Source organism: Callorhinus ursinus, unplaced genomic scaffold (assembly GCF_003265705.2).
Source record: "Callorhinus ursinus isolate GAN/ISIS: 27379988/994484 unplaced genomic scaffold, GSC_fseal_2.0 scaffold46, whole genome shotgun sequence".
Lineage (NCBI taxonomy): Eukaryota > Metazoa > Chordata > Mammalia > Carnivora > Otariidae > Callorhinus > Callorhinus ursinus.
The window spans coordinates 1,789,534-1,814,630 of record NW_027397108.1 but is presented as its reverse complement, the minus strand read 5'-3'; the positions used below and the strand labels follow the sequence as shown (position 1 = coordinate 1,814,630).

General features: G+C 43.4%; 1 protein-coding gene across 1 annotated transcript in view; it reads left to right on the top strand.

Annotated features, from left to right (window-relative positions):
* Window positions 1-25,097, top strand: part of ADAMTS18 (ADAM metallopeptidase with thrombospondin type 1 motif 18) — a 144,832-nt gene that overhangs the window by 45,432 nt on the left and 74,303 nt on the right. The window contains exon 4 of the mRNA XM_073882296.1: window positions 23,009-23,291. Coding sequence (XP_073738397.1) covers window positions 23,009-23,291 — 283 coding nt within the window. The remainder of the gene's footprint in view (window positions 1-23,008; window positions 23,292-25,097) is intronic.

Genomic DNA, 25,097 nt, shown 5'->3' with positions numbered 1-25,097 from the left:
GTTGTCTTACCTTCCACATTTGTTTTTTCATTAAGATTTTTACCTTCGAATATTTCCTGCGGTTTGGTTGAAAATGGTTTTTCGACTTTGTGGTTCTGATAACAACTTCCTTCAAAAATTATACTAATCATATGAAACTGGTACGTAACCCATATGGCGTCTGGAAACAGTTATTTTTAAATGACTTTATGCTGAAGTGTAGTCATATTTTTGTAAAAAGGCTGCGATCTGTTTTTAATTTGCGGCAGTTTGAAGCCATATTGATTTTTTTTTTCTGCTGATATTTCAAATTTCCCTTTGTAGCAAACACAGTAAGTCGATTAACCTCTTGGCTTCCATCACTGTCGAGTGGCAATAGCTTTATTTACCCAGTTGGAATGTCCAGAGATTAAAAATCCCTTGAATTCTCTGTAAGACTTGGGTGGAATATGGTAGAGAGTTAGAGGCCATCTTGGTCTAGGGTTCGGGCTTGGAACTCAGGTGGCTGGTAGAAATTCTAGTTTTCCCGTACCAGCTGGGTGGCCTTGGGCAAGTTGCTTAAATTTTCAGAGGCTTGGTTTCCTCATCTACAATATATTAATGGAATTTTTCTTACTCTAGAGTGCTATTAGGGTAGCTAAGCGGCCTGGCGCCCTGCCTGGTTTTATAGTGGGAAATGCTTCCTGAGTATCAGACAGTACCACTACCAACCCTGGTGCTTGTAGTAACAGTACAGTGACAGTGGTAGTAATAATAGCCGTAATCCTATATCATATTTTTCTAGAATGGGTCTAAAAATGCCGCAGGCTTTTCCAGATCCAGATTTCTCCAGACTCTCATTTGCCATCGTCCATTCCATCCTTTTGTTATTTTTTTTAACTCCTACTCAATGCCAGGGCCTGTGGTAGGTGCTAGAGATGGAATGATGGACTTTTTAAAAGGAATATTCCTGCCCTTGTGGAATTTATAGCTTATAACCCTGCTAGAATGGAGATATGTCCATTAACGAATCCTAGAGATACACAATTATGTTGGTAAGTGCTTCAAAAGACAAGCATGTGGTACAGTGAAGACCTGCCTGGTGGAGGGGAATTGAGAAGAGACAGCCCTAAAGAAAACAGTGATTAAGCTGAGAGGTAAGGGAAAAACATCTTAACTAGAAGGAGGGAATGGCTTGTGCACATGTTCTGTAGGAGGAGGAAGCATGGCTCACCTGAGGAGCCAATGAGGCCACGTGGCAGAGCCGCACTAGATGGGCAACTGGCCGAGCCCCTCCTTGGTGAGGCTGTGGAGGAGGCAAGGGCCAGACCCCATAGGCCTTATAGGGCTTTCAGAGAACTTTGGCTTCCCCCATAAACACTCTTTCTCCTCACCTTCTAATCTCATCTCAAATCACATTTACTAACTGATGATTGAGTTGAGAAGAAGACATAAGTATGGTTTCCAGCTTCCCCAAAGATAACTGTCAAAAGCCTTCCTCATGTCTCCTCTGGTGCTCTGGCTCACTCTGTACTTCCTCAGACCTACTTGGACCAGAAGATTATCATGAAGCTCTACTGATGAGGGAAGATTATTCATATTCTCACTAGCCACAGGTAGATCGATACCAGCATTACCAGCTGTGCCTGCCACATAGTATGTGGTCAACAATTTGATTAAATGATTCACATCACTTTTGTTCAGTTTCCTACACAATGACTAGCCCATATGTGAGAGGGGCTTTTTGTGGTACTGAAGTTTCTATGAACATATGTAGTCAAGGGGGAACATAATTTTCAGTAGCAGTATGAATTACATTTACATTTCTCAAAGTTGGGGCACCTCTGTCAAATCCACCAGGCCACCTTATCCCTTTGTGAGGCTCTTTGAAAACTCAGAAAGTGAGTTGTCCATTGATTTGAGATGAACCTGAGTCCCCCTTGCCTGCCCTCCACACAAGGAAAACAACAGTTTTTCCTTCCTTTCAGTTTGAAACCAAATACAGTTGTAGTAGTTTTTGTTATTGTTTTTGGATGTTATAATTCCCATTATTTTTAACCCCAGCAGATGAGAGGTTGTTCATAAAGCTTCTTACAGAAATTAAAAGAGAGGTTGAGGGGGTAATTGGATGGCTCAGTCGATAAAGCATCTGACTCTTGATCTTAGCCCAGGTCTTGATCTCAAGGTCTTGAGTTCAAGTCCTGTGTTGGGCTCCATGCTGGGCATGGAGCTTACTTAAAAGACAATGGATAGGGTGGGGGAGAGGAGATTGATAGAACTTTATTGTTGACTCCTCCTCTCACACTGGCTGTCAAAACTACATTGGGAACACCCAAATCATTGTTACCTGTTATTGCCAGGTTCCCACTTGTTTGCAGCAAGCCTCTTCTATACTGATCTAAGACTGAGAAATCCTATAAGGTTGATTTCTACTCTTACCATATATCTCTTCCAAATGCATGTATACAGTGGCATTTAATTCTTGCTTGTAGGCAAATGGAAGATCCTATATGTACAAGTAGCCTGACATCTTTTAGAGTTCCAGGGACAACAAAATATAAATGTATAAGATCAGGGACAATTTATTGGCTAAAGTTGATGGAAGGATGGTGGTATGGTGTGTCCAATAGAACTTTCTACACTGTCCAAGATGGTAGCTGCTGGCCACATGTGGTGGACGAGCACTTGAACTGTGTGGCTAGTGTGACTCAGGAGCTGCACTTTTAGTTTTATTTCCTTCTAATGAATTCAATTTAAATATAAGTAGCCACATGTGGCTAGTGGCTATTGTATTGGATAGTATAAATTTGATGGGTTCAAGAGGTTATCTACAGGAAGTAAGCAAGGCTGAGTGATTCTTTGTCTTTGAGCCAGGCTCGATGTCTACCGAAAGGATCTGAGTAACTTCCTTCACTACCCACTCCCAATAACTAAAGCCTCCTAAGTCTACATTCTGAATTTTTAAATATGTGTTTACTCCCTCTCTGCCATCATTGCTGGGTTTCTGTTGCCATTTTGTCTTGCAGAAACCCAGGCAAAGCCTCTGCTGGATTTCTGAGTCTCGATTTCTTGTCTTCCTTTCAATCATCCACATTTCAGCCATACTAACTCTCCTCGGGATTAACATCCTTGATGACTCTCCAGTTTTCACAGGATAAAGTTCAAAGTTGCCAGCTTTAATGAACATATGGCTTTTTGGGTTTTCTCTCAAGTTGTGAAATTCTGGCTGTTTCCCTGTCAGCTGTTTGTAAGTTTTACTAATAATGTGATTTTTATTCCTAATTACATACAGGTTACACATTATCTTTTTATGTTTAGGGCTTTTGAAAAACTCTGCCTCTTTCCAACTCCCACCCCCTGCCGCCGGCCCCAGAGCACATACATGCCGGTGCACATAACAGTTCTATGCTTGGCAAGTCAAACAGCTGCCGGCAACTGAGCCTTTCACCTTTGCTCCCTCACCTGGCTGCCCCTCCCCACCCCCACCCACCTTGCTAGCTCCCTCAGCTGGTTATTCTCCCTCCCTCCCTCCCCTGCCCGGTTCACCTGGCTGACACAAGCTAGCCTCATTGAAGACTAAGCTTTGATATCCCCTCTTTTAAGAAACCTTTCCAAGAATTTGTTAGGTGCCCCTTCAGGGATCTCCCCGGCTCCATGGGGGGAATAGGGAGCGGGGTGGAAGGAGGCTGTCTTGTGATGTCTCTTTAGCAGGCGGCCTCCTCGGGCAGAACCTGAGTGCCCTGAAGCAGGGGCCGGAATGGTCTCATTCTACATCTCTAGGGCCTAGGTCAGTGCTGAACCCCTTAGAGACAACAAATGTTTGTTGAATGAATGAATCTAACGGTCATACATATGCTGTCATGTGGAGAATTTGCCAAACCCTCCCTCACCCCCCCCAAAAAAGTAGCAAAATAAAGCCAAATTCCTCATCATAGGTTGTAATCGTATATACGTTTTGTGGAACTAGATAATGCAAAGTTTGGGATACTCTTGCTTTTATTCATTATTAAATCGTGTCCTAGGTTCTCCCACTACTGACTTTCTTTACTTAATTGACTCCTGCCTACTTCATGAGTGGCGGCGGTCTCATCACAAAAGCGTCGCTGGGACATCATTCCTTCAGTCCACAGATAGTCATTCAGAATCTGTCAGGCATCAGACCCTACTCCTGGTGCCCGGAAGCTAGGAATAAAAGATGGGACAAGAACATACAAGGTCCTTTCTCTCGACGACCCCACATGCTAGTGGAAAAAGATAAACAAGCAGTCATTGGAGAAATATGATACTTTCAGGCAGTGAAGCAGCAAATGAAATAGGCCAGCCTGGCACTCACTATGTGTCAGACTCTCTTCTGAGTGGTTTACTTATATTAATGTCTTTAACGCTCACAGCAAGCCTATAACCTTCATTTATCCTCCAGAAACTGAAGCCCAAATGGTCAGGTAACGCAGCCAAGGTCACAAGTCTTAGGACAAGTAGGGGAGCCAGAATTTGAATGCAAGCATTTGGTTCCAGTCTGTGGCATGACCGGAGTGTTGCCCAGAGTCATGACTTAAGGAGAAGTGTTTTGTTTTGTTTTTGTTTTTAAAGATTTTATTTATTTATTTGACAGAGAGAGACACAGTGAGAGAGGGAACACAAGCAGGGTTCCCCACCGAGCAGGGAGCCCAATGTGGGGCTTGATCCCAGGACCCTGGGATCATGACCTGAGCCAAAGGCAGATGCTTAACCTACTGAGCCACCCGGGCGCCCCAAGAGGGGTGTTTTTGATTATATGGTCAGGGAAGAGTTTTCTGAGAAGGTAAATCCAGCCTTACAGAGAGCTTGGGCTTTACCATGTTCCTACTGGAGAAAGTCAGAAACAGGTTTGGCAAGTTTAAAGAACAGGCAGGAAGGCCAGCCTGCTTAGGAAGTCTTAAAGGGTAGGGGTGGGGGTAGGGGTAATGGTGAGAGAGAAAGCCAGAGAGACTACAAGAGCAACCAGGCTCTATCTTTCTCACACAAGCTGGGTAGATGGATCCATAGCACCCAAGTGAGGGCTGTAGTCATCAAGTACATCAACTACTAGTTAGAAAACGTACAGTTTTACACATAGTCTTGGTCGTTGATGGATAAAAGTAAGATATTGGCTGTCATCTCAGTTCACGTTATCTTGGCTATGGTTGGAGAATCAAACGAAACCCTCTTCTTGTACGAAGTTAAAGAACTCAACATCTTGCTGATTTTCTCAGTATGATCATGGTAAACCACTGATATGCAGGGTGTAACCTCTGATTAAAGGAGAGACGTGACAGCAGAAACAATTCATTTTAAAATGCTTTATGTTGAAAGAATGGGTGGGTATATGGCACGAGCAACTGGGTTACGATGGAGCTTCCTTCGGCTGTATGCTCTTGAATAGTGCGTTTTGTGATTGCTTCCACAAACTAGCTGTCCATTTGTATTAGTAATCTGGAAGCCTACACATACTTGGTTTATTGAAATACAACTTATCCTAGGAGAAGGGTGGCCCGAGCCATCTGACATTTTAAACAACTTTGTAAACTTATCTGTGACCCATGACAGACTAATATGTAACTATTGATATCAGATGGAAGTGACCCAGTGTTTGGCAAGAAAGCTACTTCTCATCTTCCTGCCACACTGTGCTTGTAACAGGAAGAGAACTTGCATGACAGTTGGATGAGCCAAGGAAATCTATGAGAGCACAAAGAAAAACTTGGAAACGGCTGCACACGTTCAATTAATCCCTCCGTTATATGTTAACGAGTTAACGGCATATGTGTTTGTCTAACATCCTGTCTTATTTATGTCCTTCTGAAGCCCAGTCGGGATGGAGGGTATTAGTTTAATTTAATGCAAAAGGTCATTTGCTATTTTTGCCCTCTGGCTCCCCTCCTCCATCCCCAGCATCTGTTTGGAGTAGTAATCTGGATACTGCAGAAGGCAAGTTTGGTTCACAGAACAGAAATGTTTACCCATGGCAGGCTTCTGTAGTTTGTTTTTCTGCATGAAGGCACCAAGTATTTGCAAACTCCCAGACTTCACAAGGTAAATAAACTATGCTGCTTTTCCAACCTTCCAAGAAAGCTGTGTTTATCTACCTGCCTCATGCAGTGATCGCTCCGTGAGATCTTAGGGACTGTCTGTCACCAAGCAGTGTGCTGGGCCTGATATAATCCCAAGTGCCTGATATAATCCCAAGTGATATTATAAAAAAAATAGAATTCTGTGTTATTCTCTTTATACAGTTCAGGAAACTGAGGCTAAGGTAGGGAAGGTGCATGGTGCAAAGTTGCAGAGATTTTAAGGGGTGGACTCCAAACTTGAATCTAACCCCAAATCCCAGTTCTTTTCCCCTTTGCTCACTATAGACTCTCCATTCATAACCAGATCTTTTTCCCTAAAGAATTACATCTGTGTGTGACACATATGTGGAGTTGGCATTGTGCTGGGTAATCTGGCAGATACAGAAAAAGGAAAAATGCCTTGGATAATGAGACATAACTCTTACATAAGCAGTGCACCAAAGATAGGGCTGAATTAAGGCAGAGGTCTCTAAGCCAGACATCCACAGGCACCAGACTAGACGTGTAATGAGGGAGGTGGGACGGTGGGGAAGGTTGGGGACTGTGAGAGCATATCCTGTATGCTTAGGGGACAGCCACTCCTTAGCTGCTGTCCAATAGCTGTATAGACAAAATAGAATTTCTGACTTCTCTTGAAAAATTGGGTGAAATGACATTAACATGGAGTTGAAAAACAAACCTACTGAGTAGGGCTTTCCATCAGCAAGAAGGTGGAGAAGTTTCCAGTGCTTGTCCCCTCGTAGAAGCATCAGTTTGAACAACTAGCCGTGCATGAAAATACCTTTACGACAGTGCAGCTAAATGAATTAAAGGCTTAAGCAAAAGACTGGAAACTGCAAAACTATGTTAGAAAACAGAAATTCAACTGAGTACATTTTAAAGATCTTGTTGGCTTCGTTCCACGATTCGGGAATTAGGCAGCAACCCATCAAGTGGATAGAAAGGAGCTCCAAGAAGCCTATATAAAGTGAAAGGCTTTTATAGGCAGAAGGGAGCGGGATAAGAAAATTAAATTGGCAAAATGTGGAGTGGTTGTGGTGAGGTCACCGTCCTTTAGGGGAAAGCAAGGGTCTTTCAGGAAGATTATGTCCTTGGTACTGACTAGGTAATTTCTGATTGACTGGTTTAAGATTCCCTTCCTGAAAGAGGCTGAAACTGTAATTAAGTATTACGTCTGACTTGGGGACACGGAGCTGAGCATAAGTGATACCATTTGGGGGCCTATTGTCTCTTTCTTAACTATTGGAAGAGAATATAGGGGAAATGCTTCTGGACATTGGTCTAGGCAATGAATCTTTGGATATGACCCCAAAAATGCAGACAGCAAAAGCAAAAATCAGCCAGTAGCATTGTGTCAAACTGAAAAGCTTCTGCACAACAAAGGAAACAATAAACAAAGTGTGGAGACAACTTATGGAGTGAAAAAAAAAATTGCAAATTGTTTATCTGATGTCCAAAACATGTAAGGAATTCAGGCAACTCAATAGCAAGAGAACAAATATCCAGTTTTAAAAAATGGACCAAGGACCTGAATAGACCCTGCAGATGGCCAACAGGTAGATGAAAAAATATTCAACATCACTAATTATCAAGGAAATGCAAATCAAGACTATAATGAGATATCACCTCACATCTATTAGAATGGACATTATCAAAAAGACAGGATAACTGGTATTGGCAAAGACATGGAGAAAAGGGAACCCTTGTACATGGTTGGTAGGAATGTATAGTCACTCTGGAAAACAGCATGGAGGTTTCTCAAACAGAAATAGAACTATCATATATATGATCGGGAATTTCCACTTCTGGATATGTATCTAAAGGAAATGAAATTAGGATCTCGATGAGATATCGGCGCTCCCGTGTTCATTGCAACATTATTCACTATAGCCAAGATAAGGGACCAACCTAAGTGCCCATTGGTGGAGGAGCAGATAAAATGTGGTATACATGCACAATAGAATATTATTCAGCCATAAAAAAGGAAGGAAATCCTGTCATTTGTAACAACATGGATGAACTGGGCGGACATCATGCTAAGGGAAATAAGCCAGGCAGAGGAAGACCAATACTGCATTTGTGTGGAATCAGAGAGTAGAATGGTGATTGCCAGGGACTGAGGGTGGGGGAAATGGAGGGATGTTGGTCAAAGGGTTCAAACTTTCAGTTATTCAAGATGAATAAGTTTCGGAGATCTAATGTATTACCTGGTGACTATAGTTGATAATACTGTGTTATATACTTGAAACTTGCTAGGAGAGTAGATCTTAGAGTTTTAAACGCATATACAAAATAGATGGTAACTTTGTGAGGGATGGATCTGTTAATTAGCTTGATTGTGGCACTCATTTCACAATGTGTGTGTCTGTTAAAATATCACATTGTACAGCTTAAATATATATAACTTTAATTTGTCAATTATACCTCAATAAAGCTGCAAAAAAAAACCCAAAAAACCCTACCAAGAGCCAGGCTGGGTCTGTGGACTTCAATTTGTCGTCTCTGTTCTAGAAGATTGGTCTGCAAACCCTGGAAATCTGGACTCTGAAGGTCTGAGTTGGGAGTTACATCCTTAAGCTTAGTATTCAGCCAGGATGAAGACAGGCTCTAATACCCATAACTGGGCTCTTTTGTTGCTACATGTGTACCAGGCTCTCAAATAGGTTTGCTGCCTATACAGAGATTGTATTTTGCATCACAGTAAGTTACTTGCATGTCATCCCAACTGATAAAAACAATAGAATTCCAGATGTGGAAAGGCCCTTAAATGATCAAGTCTAATCTCTTAAGTACATGAGAAAACTGAACACCAAGCAAAAATGATCAGCTTCTGATCCGTTGTGAGGCTTTGGGCAATGCCTTCGTTCTCCCTGGATCCCATGTTCTTTCTCTGTAAAATCAGGGGATAGAGTACACAATTCTTAACATCCCCAAATCCTATGATTATTTTCCTTGGTTTTACCTTAAGGCAGGGGGTGAGGAAGGACACGAGAAGATAAATAGCTGGAGAAAATTAGGACCAGCCGTTTCCAACATGGTGTTCATCTCTGGCTCTTCCACACTACCCCTGGGAGAGCTTGGGAAGTCCAACCAGCCACCCCACCCCTCTGTGCAGCTACCCAATGAGTGGATGCCACGTGGCATACTTCATCACATCTCTGACAGCTGGTTACTGGCTTGGCTTCCAGCTCCAGCTGTCTTTGAAACAAATGAATGTTGTCAGTTCCAAGGGAGGCAGGGCAAGGTGGGGTGGAGAGCTTGACATAACCCATCACCGCTACAGAAACAAGTAAAAACATATGTCTTCCTGATGCCGTGCATTGGTGGGCAGCAGCCTTGGGAGCGGAGGAGCATCATTTATTCCACAAAAGCTATTTGCACTGTCTTGCAAATACGGCAGACACTCTTTGTGCTGCTCCAGCTGAGTCACTGGGCCCGTGTTGATTGTTCCTTCTAGGAAAATCTCTACTTTCGGCAAACACGTATGAGACATCAGCCACCTATGTTCCCTACTCTCCAAACTCAGACACCAAATAAACTTGGGTGGTGAGAATTTAAATAGTGGGAGGGACCAATAACCTATTGATTATTGATTTTCAGATAGCAAGTAGTTAAGAGTTTTGATAGCAATACTTTTATGAAAATATTTATCTGGATTGATTTGATACTGAGAGTTTAAATTTCAGCACTTGAATACCTATATCTGGAATGCTTAGGCTCTTTGAGATATCAATCTGAAGCAGTGATGGTATAATGAGGTGAGAAACTGGATGTTACCGAACGTGTAATGTCATCATTTTCGAGTCTAAATTTTTGGCATATTTCACCAAAATGGCAAGCATGCTGTATAGTGTGAAATTAGCATATCCTTGGGGTGCCTGGGTGGCTCAGTCAGTTAAGTGTCTGCCTTCTGCTCAGGGTATGATCCTGGGGTCCTGGGATTGAGCTCCGCATCCGGGTCCCTGTTCAGCAGGGAGTCTGCTTTTCCGTCTGCTCCTCCCCACACTCATGCTTGCTCGCTGTCTCTCTCTGAAATAAAAAAATAAAAATCTTTCAAAAATTAGCATATCCTTCACTGTTACGGGAGGCAGGGTCCCTACCACTTGGGTCCAGCCATTTTTCTATCATATAGATGGGTTCTTTGGGCACTCCCTTCAAAACCCTCAGCCATTTCTCCCTGTACAAGAGCTTGATATCCTCAGAGGTGGTCTGCCTTTGCAGTCCCATGGAATTTTGTGTATTCCCTCATTCCTTCAGCATGATCTGAGTGTCATGCCAATGCCATCTGAGTGTCAAGAGCAGCGATTTTACATTACAAAAAAAAGTTGTCTAGCTTCCTTTGATAAGTGCTGTAGTAATGTGCAAGATGATAAGCCTGCAAGAGAAACATGTAAATCATAATGATGAATTGGCAGAGGAACATAATATATCTGATTCTTTGGTTATGTGTTTGTCTCTCAAAGGAGACACATCCTTAAGTGCAGGCATCAATATCTTGCCTATTTTTAGGTCTCTCTGAGTTCCAAGCATGTTGCCTTATTTCTGGTTCATTAATTCTACAAATATTTACAGAGCACCTTCCATGTGGCAGAGATGAGCAAGAAAACACAAGCCCCAGGCTTTATGGAGGTAATAGAAGCAACAGACTGTAAACACAAAAGCAAACAACTACAGGAGAGACCATCAAGTAATGATAAGGGCTATACAGAAAAATAAAGCTGACCAACATGGAGAATGACAATATTTGCTTTGTTTTACAGGGTGGTTTGAAGAGGTGGCCTTTGGGCAAAATGAAGTGAGGTATGTGGGGACAGAGCATTCTAGATGCAGGAAATAGTAGTCACAAAAGTCTAGGATGGGAGCTTGGCTGTCCTGTTGATGGAACAACAATGGAGCCAGTGTGCTTAGAGTTTAGCAACAAAGGGTTGAAGATGGTTAGAGAGGCTACCGGGGGCTGGATTTGGATGGGACTGGTCTGCAAAGTGGTTTGAAATCCATATTTCTTGGTTTGGCACACATCTTGTAATAATAGAGTATGAATGTGACCTGTTTTAAGTGATGCTTTAGAAAAATAACTTTGGAGCGAGAGAGGGTAGGGCTTGCCAACAGGGAGACAAGATAGGAGGCCCCAGCTTTATTCTAGGCCTGCGGCAATACATGACCAAACTGGAATGAGAACAGAGGGCAGGACAGGGTTAGGAGCTCAAGAGATCAACTGTGCGTTGAAGTTTGTCAACATTGTTAACCACATAATGCCACTTTCTGTAGGACATTGGTGGAGAAAGTGAGGATGGGAGGTTGGAAGCCTAAGTTTGGATTCTGAAACTGACATTCAAAAACATTAAAAAACTCTGATGGGTACGAGTTTTGACCATTTCCTCTCAGACATTGAGCACGCCCCTCCCTCCAGAGGATGCTGACATGACATGTGAAGAAGGAAGACTGTTTATTAGCAGACACAGCACCAAACCCTGGAATGATCCCATGCGAAATTGGTGGAGAGTCTGGTTTCTATTAAATCCAGACCAGCTAGCTATCTCCACTGGGTCCCTCACAATTAACCAGCAGCCATTATGGCAGTCATGTGTTTTCCAAATGACATCCTTCCTTAAGTTTCCTTTGAAATGATCTGATTCTCAAGAAGAGGCTGGAGCAAAGAGGATCAAGGTTGTCAAATGGCTCCCTCCTTAGTCTTCCCTAGATGAGAAAGTCTTCATGACCAAACTGCTTGTAAGGGTCAGGCAGCTCTGACATCTGTTCTTGTTGATTGTCAAGGTCTCTTTTGCTTTCTGAGGAGCTGGGACGATGTGGTTTCTCTTCCTTCTTATTCTGTGTTTATCTCTCCCAAAGATGTGTGGAGTGCCCCTGGCATGCAGGACATGTCATGGTTGGTGCAAAGCAGGGTGTCCCAGCCCTGCCATGAAAGTTACCTGCAATACACTAGACAGATGGAAATCAGGGCATTGCAGAATGAAATCTGAACCAGATTAGTAATGTCCAGTAAGGCCACATTCCAAAGAGCAGTAGAGCCACTCACATCCAGATCCTCCAAGGAGCTTTCTCAGTGACACTGGTGAACAGCGCCCCCCCCCCCAACTCCTTTGGTGAGAAAATTGAGAGGGGAAGCCAAAAGGATGACTGATTTTGGTGCCACTTGACCCCAGCCTTCATTTCTGGAAGTCTGAGTTTATGGGTATTCCTGCATGTTCTTTGGATCCATCTAAATGCCAGGAAAAGATCATTGCCAAGAGGTTAGGATCTACCTTACGCCAGCTCAGAAGTATTTAGTTCTTAAGAGTCCATTATTTGGGCTGTTACCCTACTCTCCCCAAAAGTCATATCCTCTCTGGAACCTTTCTTTTTTTCAACTTTATTGAGGTATAATAAATAAAATTGTAAGATGCTTAAAGCCTATAACATGATGATTTGATATACATACACAATCCCCCCCTATTGAGTTAGTTAACACATCAGTCAGCTCTCATATATATTAATTTGTTTATTTTTGTGAAAACATTTGAGTTCTACTCTTAGTAGATTTCAGTTAAACAATACAGTGTTTCTGGAACTTGTCCTGAATCCAAATAGCATGTGTGGATAAGAGCAAGCAAATGCTGTGTGGTCAGATAGCCCTGAGATACAGAGAGGTTAATAAAAGTACCCAGCAAATTAAGCTGTGTGAGAGGGGGGATTTTGCAGATAGAATGTCTTGTACAGTGTCTGGTACGTAGAAAACAATGAACTCTTCCTCCAGGTAGGGCAATAAAAGATGGGGGAAAGGGGAAGAAGGGGAGAAATTCCCCAACCTCTACTGATCATGATTAACCACTTGGATTAATTAATAAGTGTTGAAACATAGATTATAAGACTGCTTATAAAAATTGTGTGCATTTATGAACATTTGGACATTTAATTTTTTGAAATTAATACTAAATAAAATACAGACAGTAGGCCATGGTAAACATATCAACCATTTTGATACTAATACATTGTTTCAAAAAAAAAAAAAGCTTTTTGGAAGTCTGTGCCCTACTGAGAATGGGCGTAGGCATAAATTAGAACAGAATGGGCTTATACCTCCCAAACCAGTGTTGCACTGGCGACCACTGTACTCTGGTCTCATGAGATTTGGGCTGTTGAAGTCATTAAGTGTTTATTTCAACAGACATATTTTTAATTAGCCAAATAAATAAGTTTCATCAGTATGTTATTGATATCTTTGAAGAGCTGCTAGTATTGCATTGTCTATACCAGTACAGATGGTTATGTTTTAAGTACTCCGAGGAAAGAGTCAATTCATCTCTGTGTCAGTAGCTTAAACCATTGCACATGGTCAAAGCCATGTTAGTTAATGCTGTCTCGGAGCCAAATTTGGTTAGTGTAAATGAAAGCAAAGGATAATTCATTTTCAGCCTACTGGAGTATTTGAAGAAGTAGCTCAATATCCCAGGCTAGGAAAGAGATAAAAGCCAGGCAATTTTAAGAACTTCTGCAGAAAGATCTTTTAGACCTTTCTTTCTAATCCATCCTTATCAGTATGACTCAGAAAGCTATAGAGACTGACAGTACATGGAGACTCTACCTGCCTAGTGGAGGTCAGGGGTCCCTGGGAGAAATGGTCTTTGCCCAGTGATGCTCCTGTGTGTACCTCAGGCAGGGTGCTCGGTGAACATCTGGAGGGATCTGCCATATTCTCCAGAAAGTCAACTTCACTTTTTTTCTCCCAGCAGCAACCTCCCATTTATTCTCATGGCCAATCAGAGTGTCCTTTTCCCCATGCTGCTGGTTGGTTTTTTTTTTTTTTTTCAATAGAGGGCAGGTGGATAAGAGATCGGGTCTTCAGGATGGACCAAGGCTGGGCTTCACATTTAACCTGTGAACATGTGGATGAGAAGTTAATGGGTCCAAAAGGGTCATTGAAGAGGAGCAGTCTAGCAATTTCCTCTCTACCTGCCATCTGTCTTTCCCATCCCCATCAAAAGAAACCCAACAAACAACTCAAAGTTAAAACCTGGAACCGTTGGGTTAAGCAGCTCTCCAAGGTAGAAAAATCCATGCTTTCTCCTGTCTTTAAATATCTTCAGTTACCTTTGCAAGAATGTCATTAATATGTCTCTTTGCCAGTCTAAGCTTTGTGTCGTCCTTTCATTATTTTCTCAATAAACAGAATACTTATGCCACCTCCCAGAATTTCAGGTCCACCTGAAGGGGAAAATTATAATACCAACACACTAGCAGAAAATGGCATGACTTCTCTGCTTTGTTCCCTCAAATAATCAAACGGAATAGTGATAATAATAAACATGTATGTTTCTCTGTGCCAAGCGCTGTTCTTAACACTTCAGAAGCATTAACTCATCTAGGCCTCTAAAAATCCTCAAAGGGAAGTGATATTATTATTCCCATTTTACAAACCAGGGACTGGAGTATCTGAGCGGTTTGTAAACTTCTTCAGGAGTAAGGGAAAGGATGAAAGAGTCACTTAACCATCACAGAATTGAAAAAACTTTGTGGCTCTTGGCTTCATGGTCCCTTCTCTCTCTCTCTTTTTAAAGATTTTGGGTGCCTGGGTGGCTCAGATGGTTTAGCGTCTGCCTTCGGCTCAGGTCATGATCCCAAGGGTCCTGGGATCGAGTCCCGCATCGGGCTCCCTGCTCCTTGGGAGCCTGCTTCTCCCTCTGCCTCTCTCTCTCTCTCTCTCTCTCTCTCTCTGTCTCTCATGAATAAATAAGTAAAATCTTTAAAAAAAAATAAAAATTTTATTTATTTGACAGAGAGAGAGAGAGAGAGCACATGCACAAGGAGAGGGAGAAGCAGCAGGAGAGGGAGAAGCAGGCTTCCCACTCAGTAGGGAGCCCGATGGATGCAGGGCTTGATCCCGGGACCCTGGGATCATGACCCCTGGGGTCACGACCTGAGCCAAAGGCAGATCCGTAACTGACTGAGCCATCCAGGTGCCCCAATGGTCCCTTCTCTTGCCAGGCAGTTTGGGGATATTGATAATATCTGATGAAATTTGCATTGAATGGACTTTACAGTTTTTTGAAGGAAGATTACTGTGTATATGAATCTGGAAATCCTACATCTTCTCCTAAATCATATTTGTATTATGAGTCTAGTTGATGGTAATATTACTATCAACGAATGAATGGGAAATGCCAGTTTTGTGTTGACATGTACATTTTTGTTTTTTTCTCCCAAAGTGTAAGAGATTTTTTTCCCCCTCTGACAGTAATAGGGAATCCTGAATATATATTTCTTTTTTCCAAAAGGCATGTCTACATGTGAGGGCCTGTGCAAGTTGCCTTTTACCCCCCGCCCCCCCTCCCGCATGTATAGATGCAGATGGGAGAAAATTCTCTTTCGGTGTCTTAGAATTATATGCTTTGTAGAGAACTGAGGATGTTATTAGTGTCCGGATGCTCTCGGCATAATGTCAGATTTTGTCTCCTCAACCTGATCTCCGGTCCAGATAGTTCTACTTGTTCTTATCTTGAACCTAGTAAATCTGTAATCTCAAGCCTCCAATTTCCTTTTGGAAAGTCACTATGGCTCTATGTCTTATGTTAATATTTACTGAGCAGTTGACAGCTTACACGTTGCCTGATAAATACTCACTTATTTGATCAATAAGAAGCCCCATGGTGGGGATCCTCTTATTTCCATTTCACAGGTAGGGGAAAAAAACAACAACCAGGAGTTGAGAGTGCTTAAGCCCAGCTAGCAAGCAGTCGAGCTTCAAGTTTACCTCTAAACTGTTGGGTTGTTCCTAAAGATTTATTTATTTTAGAGAGAGAGCAGAGGGAGGGGCAGAGGGAGAGAGACAAGCAGACTCCACACTGAGCACAGAGCCCAACACGGGACTCTATCCCACAACCCTGAGATAATGACCTGAGTGAAAATCAAGAGTTGGACACTCAACCTACTGAGCCACCCAGGCGCCCCCTGAACTGTTGTTTTTATGTTGAGCATTTCCTTTACTTCATTGTCTTTGTGCCATTCCATTTTATCTTAATTTTTATCACTTCTTCACACAATTCTAAAACATCCTCATGCTGATGGTTTTCCTCTGTTAGAGACTTTCCTCAGCCTTTCTTAGTCCCTAGTCCTTCGCTTCTCTGATACTTCCTTTCTCCTCCTCCAGTCCCTGGACCATGGATTCCTGTCTCATACGGACGGCGTACACTTCCTTAAGCTTTTCGCTCACTCTAAACTGAGATTTCTTCTTTGGGGTATCCTCGTACATGTTGGGCAACAAATCAGTTAGTTATTCTTTAGTGCTATTGTTTGGACAAAATAGGAGTTTTGTTTTGTTTTTTTTTAAAGAATGTGACATCTTGCCTAAAGTTGCAATTTTTTTTTGTCTTTATTTTTGGCAATGGGTAAAAGATTAAAAAGTGAAAAATCAATGGATTTTTGGTAAGCACAAATATATATCTTTGCCAGTATTTTCTCCAGCCAGCCTCATGGGGGGTATTTTGTTGTTCTATTAGCCTTTCTTAAGAAGAGAAATAGAAGATTGATACTGCCCCTGGGGGTTCTTTTTTTTTTTTTATTGCTTCAAGACCTTTCTTTCTTTTTTTTTTTTTTTAAAGGTTTTATTTATTTGATAGAGAGAGACACAGCGAGAGAGGGAACACAAGCAGGGGGAGTGGGAGAGGGAGAAGCAGGCTTCCCACCAGGCAGGGAGCCTGATGTGGGGCTCGATCCCAGGACCCTGGGATCATGACCTGAGCTGAAGGCAGACGCTTAACGACTGAGCCACCCAGGCGCCCCCAAGACCTTTCTTTAAGATGTGTCATCTCACTTTTAGCAACCATCATTAACCCATTGAATCGGTTTTTGATTATTTAATAAGGATAAGTGTTGAGATACAGGTCGCTCAAGACAAGGACCTTGTCCTTCCTGGAATCTGCAGTCTCCCTTTTTCTGTTAAGTCTAAAAGCCTTTAATAGAATTTAAAAATGACCTAAGGGGAGAGTGTTTTAAAGGGCAATTTCCTGAAGTATGATTTATACCCTCCATGAGTCCTTGATGTATTATTTGACCATTGAAATCTGAAATAGGAAACAACGACTAACAGAGTATATCATCTTATAGTCTCTCCTTTCTAAAAGTATAAAGTGGTAAACAATGATCTGCATAGAATCTTGAGTCTTGGTCTGTATCCATTGCATCTGTAAGTTTAGCAGTTAAATTATGTGACTGGGTTTCTAGGTCTTTGAAACTGGAAAAGGTTGACACTTAATGTGGGAACAGTATTGAGTCCAGAAGCGGGGGCAGCCAGGCCTTTATCTCTGGCTCCCTCTCTCTTCTGAGGGAGAGGAGGCCTCTTGGGTGGGGGGTTGGGGACGGCTCTCAGTGTAGCAAACCCACTCCCCAGGGACTTGAGGCCTTTCCTGTCCTTCCCTAGCCTAGGGGAAGCCTCAGCGCATCGTCAGACTCCATCCCCTTACTGGTAGGCCACTGGGTCTCTGTCCCCTCCTGTCCGCCCTCACCAACTACCCCCCCCCCCACCATGAGCCAGGAAAGGGCTCTGGTCTCCTGGAAATGCCGTCCTCAGGAAAGCCTCTCATGATCTCCCACTCTCCTCATGCTTGTTTTCTCTCATAGAGCACTTTTTTTTCTTCATACTTTGCCCAAAGGAATATTCCATACCCATTTGTGATCTTATTTAATCCCTGCCTCCCCCATTTAACTGGAGGCCACATGAGACCACCGCTCCATCTTGCTCACCACTGTTGGAGCCAGAACGTTGCGTGTGTTCAGTAACTCAAGATGCTTCACATATTCTCCAAATAAACAGATGGCTCTCTTTGGAGGTGCTGGGTTTGGATTTTTAAACTATAAAATGTATTTATTTGGTCAGACTCCAATGTTTTTTGTCAAACTCAACCCAAAAAAGAATGTTTCTTCCTTAATATCCGGCATTGTAAAATTCTTTTTTCATTTTGAAGAATTGTTCTAGATTTTTGTCCTTGTCACTCTGAACTGAAAAAGAGAGGGCCGTGTGGGGCCAGTGTGTTTGTCTTGGGGGATATAGGATGACAATTCTTTTTTTTTTTCATGCTTTCTCAACACAGCAGCTTTTGCTGTGCCTTTGAGTTGCTTAAGGTGCTCAAGAAAAGACAGGGAAAATAGAGAAAAAGTTTCCCAACCGGTTAGTCCAGTTTAGGCACTTAAGTGGGGTAAGCCTTTGATATTAGTTTAACCAAGTTAGGAAGTTAGTAAGACAGGAGGGCTTTCATGGATGAATCACTGCTTCCCCCCCCCCCCCTTTTAACTGTTCACTCTGTCTGCTGGGGACTGTTAATGGTGTCTTTTGTCTTCACGCTTGTGGAAGAGGTGGGGGCCCTGGGAGGCCAGGGTTCACATCAGCGGGACCCCATTCTACCTGTGCTTCCAACTGAGATTTCCTCACAGGGTGGTCGTGAGATTCAAATAAAGCACCCCCAGGAGTGCTCCAGGCTTCACAGCTGGACTTAGGAAAGAGTGCCTGGTTTTTTATGTATTTGAACTTGTTGCTTCCCACCTCTGGTCTCCTCCTCTGCTGTGGAGGGACGGGGTGCTGGCTAGCGTGTCCTCAGCAAGCCTGCGGTCAGAGATTCTTTCATTCCCTTATTCCACAAACATTTGTAGACTAATAAACAAATGTTGATTGGCTGATAACGTGTGACACAGAGCAGCGTTGCTGGTGAGGCTCTAGCTGTCACAGGGCATATGGTAGGGGGAGGGTGGCATTTTGTTTGTTTCTGTCACTGTAGATAGACATGAGCAAAGAAACGGTGGTGTCAGAGCATTTGGAAGGAGGGGAGAAACAGGGCCATGAGTGTAGTTTCTCAAATTTGAGAGGAAGGTGACAAAGCAGTGAGCAGCAGAAGCCAAGCAAGTCGATGGGAGCAGGAGACCAGAGGTCAAAGAAAAAGTGTGCAAGAGAGTGTGTGGGGGAGGAAAAATCATTTTCCCTCTACCCTACTAGGTTCTTGGCTCAGACCTCCCTGTAATAAAAGACAGATCAACGGGAGAAAACAAAGATGTTTATTAACATGTATACCTCCTGCATACATGGGAGGGACCCAGGAAAACTTAGGTATCTCCCCCAAAAGGCCCAAGACACCACCCTAAATACCATCTCCAGCTAAAGACAGAAGAAGATGTTGAAGAAGCAAGTTATGGGAACTTATCAGGCCAAGTGCAGTTAGCAAGGGTATGGTGGTTAGGCAGATTTAAGTCCACACCTTCTCCATTGAGAAGAGTTTCCAGAGCTTTGGTCATCTTCCTATTCCTGGTACCCAGAGGAAGATACTCTTATATATGGAGATTTCCTTTATAAACATAAACGTCTCTTAGAGAAGGGTAACTTCTCTAGGTTTTCAGAGCTTCTCCTGTGTGGGCTGATTCTTTCCTTTTTTTTTTTTTTTTTTAAAGATTTTATTTTATTTTATTTTATTTGACAGAGAATGAGCACAAGCAGGGGGAGCAGCAGGCAGAGGGAGAGGGCGAGGGAGAAGCAAGGCTCCCCCCTGAGCAGGGAGCCCGATGTGAGACAGGGCTGGATCCCAGGACCCAGAGATCATGATTTAAGCCAAAGGCAGCAGCTCAATGGACTGAGCCACCCAGGCACCCCTGTGTGGGCTGATTCTTAAAAATAACCAGCTCAAGATAATCCTTGTGCCAAAGAGGCATATTTTGGGGTGGCAAATTCTGCTCCCCTGCAAGTAAGAGAACATAGCAGATTCAAGAAGTGAAATGCCCTGTAAGAATGGTGAGGAGGAAGGGAGAGGGGACAGACAAACTGCCCAGCTCCACACACAGCAGGTTATGCAGGGGCCTGTGGGCCAGGAAAAGGGGTTTGGATTCGAGATCAGTACTGGAGTGCATGGGAAGAGTTGATTACCAAGGACAAGGGCTCTGGCCGATGTGAGGACACCATATGAGAGGAGGCTTTGGGAGACTAAACAGAAAGTGTCCAAATGAGGGACGAAAACCTCTACCAGCATGGCCCTGGGCTGGGTGGGGAAGGGCGGGTTGCTCTGAGAGCCAGCCTGAAGAGATGATGGACAGGATTTCTAGACTGTGGGATTTTACTTGTCTGAATTTTTATCTTGCCAATCGATTTCTCTTCTTCCGGAATCTCCCCTGAGAACATGAATGTGAACAGTTCTTTTGACTTGCTGCGTGCGTCTGTTCTGTATGCCAACCCCTGGCACAGGGCTGCTCATTAGGTGCTCAGTGGGAGTTCGCCAAGCCAAGGAAAACATCTGTCTGTGTCCTAGTTCTAGATAATAGGTCAGTGCTTCAAGTCAATGAGACAGTCTTTCCGAAGGCAGCACCCTCCTGAAAGGGGAGGAAAATCAGGACTAAACCACATGTTCTGGGACTTCTTTTAAGAACGAGAAGCTGAATCCTATAACAGCGGGCCCAAATTTGGCCTGGGCACAGAGCCCGTATGCAGCAACCCCTCCAGCCCGCAGGCAGGGTTAAGTGCCGGCGCCTCTGTGTTCCCATAGTAACCTGCGCTCGCCCCGACACCCCCTTAGCATTTGGTAGCATCCTTGAATTTTTAGGTGTCTGGCTCCCCAGCAGAGCACCTGCTCTGTTTGTGTATCTCCTGCATAGTTGGGTGCCTCGCACTTCCCTGGCATTCAGTGACTGTTCATTCAATCAGCCATCCTCCTTAGCCACCTAGGTTGCTGTAGTTGAGAGTGTATAAAGGGTTTCTTCAATGGTTATTCTGTCTCCCTTTGTAAGGTAGTCAGGGAGGGGAGGAGGGTCCCCATTTTGCTCACGAAGAAGGGAAGCCCTAGAAGACTGGCCCACGAAGCCCTTGGTGCGTGGCGATAGTCACCAGAGCAGTTCAGAACTGAAGGTCTGATGCATGAATCACAAGGACAGAGATCTGGTTTTTGATGGTGCGGGATTCTTCCTGGGAGTGAGGGAGTCTGTGTGTGTGTGTTTCGGATCCCCACGGGTTTCTGATGTTCGGCAAAGGTTAAGAGTGGCCGGCCTCTATCAGTGCTACTCAGATTTTCACAGACACATACATCACATGGGGATCTAAATAAAATGCAGACTCTGATGCTGCAGATTTGGGGTGAGACCTGCATCTGCATGTCTAACAAGCTCCTGGATGGGCTGAAGCTGCAGGGCCGGCAGACCACACTTGCTATCCCAGGGCCCGGATGTCCAGGACCTTCTGAACCAAATGCAAGAAGAGAAAGGGCGGAGGTGTGGAAGGGAAGACAGGGGTGTGTTGGCGGCTGAAATATCAGGTACAAAGATAAACACTTTGTGCCGTAAACTTGGAAAGCGAAATTGCGACTGGATGGGCTTGCCGAGTCCCCTGTTATCGCTGGGGCACAGGGGTTCAAGCGCGCCTGGCTCTGGCAGTTCTGAAACAGACCAGGTCTGGCCACTTGCCACTGACAGAATCCAAAGGGGACGAGTGGTGGGGAAACAAGAAAGGGATTTATTTCAGTGAGGCCAGCACCAGGAAGACAGTGGACTCACATCTCAAAGGCTGTCTCCAAAGTGCTGAAAATACTTCCAGGTTTATGTCAGGAAAATGTGCAGCAAAGGTTAGTGGGTATGTGCAGGTGGGCAGTGAAGGTCAGGTCTGTCATTGTCTTGGGATCAGTCACTTGGGGTCTTGCTGGCTCAGGGGAGTCACTCTTGCTCGAGGAGGTAGTTTCAGTTTCACCCATGGATGTGTTGCCCCCTGGGGCTTTTGCCTGAGTTAAGAGATAAGCCGGAAAGAACAATGGAATCAATTAGCGTGTACAGACTGAGGTCAAAGTGGAGGGGTAGAAGTCCCGGTTCATTCTTTCTTCGCCATTTAGCAGATGCTGTCGATAACACATGGAGATGACCGTGACCACTCTCCCCACTCCGCCACCTATGCTAGTCCTGTTATTTAGCACCTGTGAAACCAGGATGGGATGTCATAGTTTTTCCTGCCCATGCTATGGGTCCCTTGGCGGCCGGGCCGCTATGAAGCAGCCCCCTCCGTCCTGTGTTTGCCGCTGTGTCCCCCTCGTCATAGATGCAGAGGCTCCAGGACGTCACGTGGCTCTGCCCTCAGGCACAAGAGTCCTTATGCATCAAGATTAGTAGTGCAGAGTCTGGAACTGTAGCTAAGGGCACTGCTTCTGAGGGTAGAGAGCTCTGGGTGCCCCAAACGCTGCCTCTTTGGCATAAGGATTATTTTCAGCTGATTGTTTTTAAGAAACAGCAGACATAAGAAAAGCTCTGAAAACCGAGTAGAAGTTACCATTTTACCTTCACAAGGGAAACCTCCATTTGTGGGGTGACTCCCTCTCTGTGCCAGGAACAGGAGGGTGACCAAATCTCTAGCAACTTGTTGGTGCAGAAAGCCAGGACTTAAATCTGCATATCAATCATAGCTCTTTTTTCTGTGCTTTTCCTGGTAACCTTGCATGACTGCCCGTCCTCCGCCCCCATCACCACCTCAACATCTTCTATCTTTCCCGGGAGACAGTATTTATAAGGTGGTGTCTTGGGCCCTTTGGGGGAGTTTCTCAGTCTTCCTGGGTGACTCCCATGTAGAAGGAAGGTATACATGTTATTAAGCCTCTGTTTTTCTCCTGTTAATCTTTTATTACAATGGGGGTCTGAGTCAAGAACCTAGAAGGGTAAAGGGAAAATTATTTTTTCCTTCCCTACGATGCCAGTGCTAGCTTTCCTACTTACTCTCTTAGCCTCAGTTTTGTCTTCTGTAAAATGGAGGTATTTTACAGTATTGTACTGTTTGTGGTACATATGAAACATACAGTATTGTAACTGTTTATGGTACATATGAAATAGATAATGCATGTCAATTACTTAGCACGGTGCTAAGGAAGTAGCACACAGGAAGTAGCGATTAAACAGTTGTTGAAAATCACCACGTAAGAAGGGATTGCCTGGAACCATTAATGTTTTCTGTGTGTTTGGCTCTTTAGTCAGGTCTAATAAGGACACGAAAAAACGAATTCCTCATTTCACCATTACCTCAGCTGCTGGCCCAGGAACATAACTACAGCGCACCTGCCGGACACCATCCTCACGTACTGTACAAAAGGACGGCTGAGGAGAAGGTCCAGCATTGCCATGACTACCCGGGCTCCAGCAGGCATTATCCCGGTCACTCCCCAACTCACACTCCCCATGCATCTCGGAGTCAAGAAAGAGAGCATCACCACCCAAGGTTGCAAAAGCAGCATTTTTGTGGACGACGCAAGAAATGTATGTAAGGAAACTTTTTCTTACTCTGTTCTTATGTGGGCCCTCGACAGGCTTTCTTGAGTGCAGTCAGGTGTGCTGACTCTGCAGGTTAAAATGGGGCTACCCTAAGCACCCCCTGAAATTAGTCTTGGAGATGGACCAATATTCATCACTGTCAGGCAAAAAGTCGGTGATCAGTTCTCAATTCTAGGTTAAACTAGGAAAGATTTTGATATGCTTTTGTTTATTTTAGTCATGGGTCCCTATATTATCTTGGTTTCTGTGCTCCTGAGAAAGGAACCCCGTCTTCCAATAATGAAGGAAATCAGAGATGAATCCTCAGGGGTGGTTGGAATGTTTGTTCCCTTTGAGCTCTTGAAGGATAACTTCACAGGAAATGAGAATATTGGCACCTATGTGGAGGTGGCAGTGAGATACAGGTTTTTGACCCAGGCACACGGTTTGTGACCCAGGCACAACCTTCTGCCCTTTGTAGACCAGCGGCATCTAATGGAAATGCAATGTCAGCCCCACAAGTAGTTTTAAATGTTCCAGTGGCCACATTTAAAAAAAAAAATTAAAGATAGGCGAATTAATTTTCATAATATATTTTATTTAACCCGATAAATTATAAAATATCATCTCAATATGCAATCAGTATACCAACTTATAAATCGGGTATTTTATATTAAGTTTTGGCAATCTAGTCATTGTTTGACGCTTAGAGCACAATTCCAATGTAGACAACAAATTCTCATCAGAAATACTTAATCTGTATTTGGATTTCATAAAATTTAAGGTTAGAAAAGTAGATTTACATATGCATGCTATTCCAAACTTACTTGTTTTTCAATCACCGTATCAAGGTTTGCTTTCTTGATTTAAATGGAAATTAATTAAAATTAAAACTAAAACTTCGGTTTCTCCAGTGGCACCAGACATATTCCAAAGGCTCAGTAGCCACGAATGGCAGGTGAGTGCCGAGTCGGACAGAGCAGCCAGATGGTGGTTCTACCCAAGAAGAAGGGGTACTGGGTATCCCTGAGCTGTTGATTGGGAGCAATAATGAAATATCATGTTTCTACCATTTTAATTGGTCTTTGGGGCTTGGGGGTGTTAACAGAAATATCCTCTTTAAGGACTATCAATCTAGCACAGATTTATGATAATAGTGATATTAATAATAGTGATGCTGTCCATAGTGACAATGATATGTATTTGATAGATATATCAAAGCTGATCTTTAGAGCAGCCTTACGATTGGTATTATGGGTATTATGCTCTTTTCACTGATAAAGAAACTGAGACTCAGGGTCACTTATCAAAGCGGCCCACTTGAGGTTTTATATCTACCTCTACATAATTTGATCTTTTAATTTCACTCTGTGGAGAGTTATAATGACTTTACTGTTATGTCTGTACTAGTTGTTGAAGTATTGAGATAACTCTTAGTATTACATTTCCAAATGCCCTGTTCTCTCCCAACAATCCTTGGACTTGTCCCTACCCATTAACTGAAGGGATCATGCCTGGCCCAACATCCTGCCACTGCCAGGTGTCTTTCTCAAAGGCCATGGCCAATATCCACTCTGTTAAGGTAGTGCCTGCACCTTACCTCTTGTGAAATATTTAATATCATTTTAAATACCACCCCTGACTTATGCCATTTCCCCAAAAACTAACTCAGTATTGGGTCAAAGAGTCCTTATTGAGCACTTATTTTGTGTGATATTCAAGTTTGTGTTGATGAAACAGGGATGTTAGACATGGACAGTGTTTTGTAGGACATATATTTCTAAATTTTATTTAGAAAATAATATATGAAGT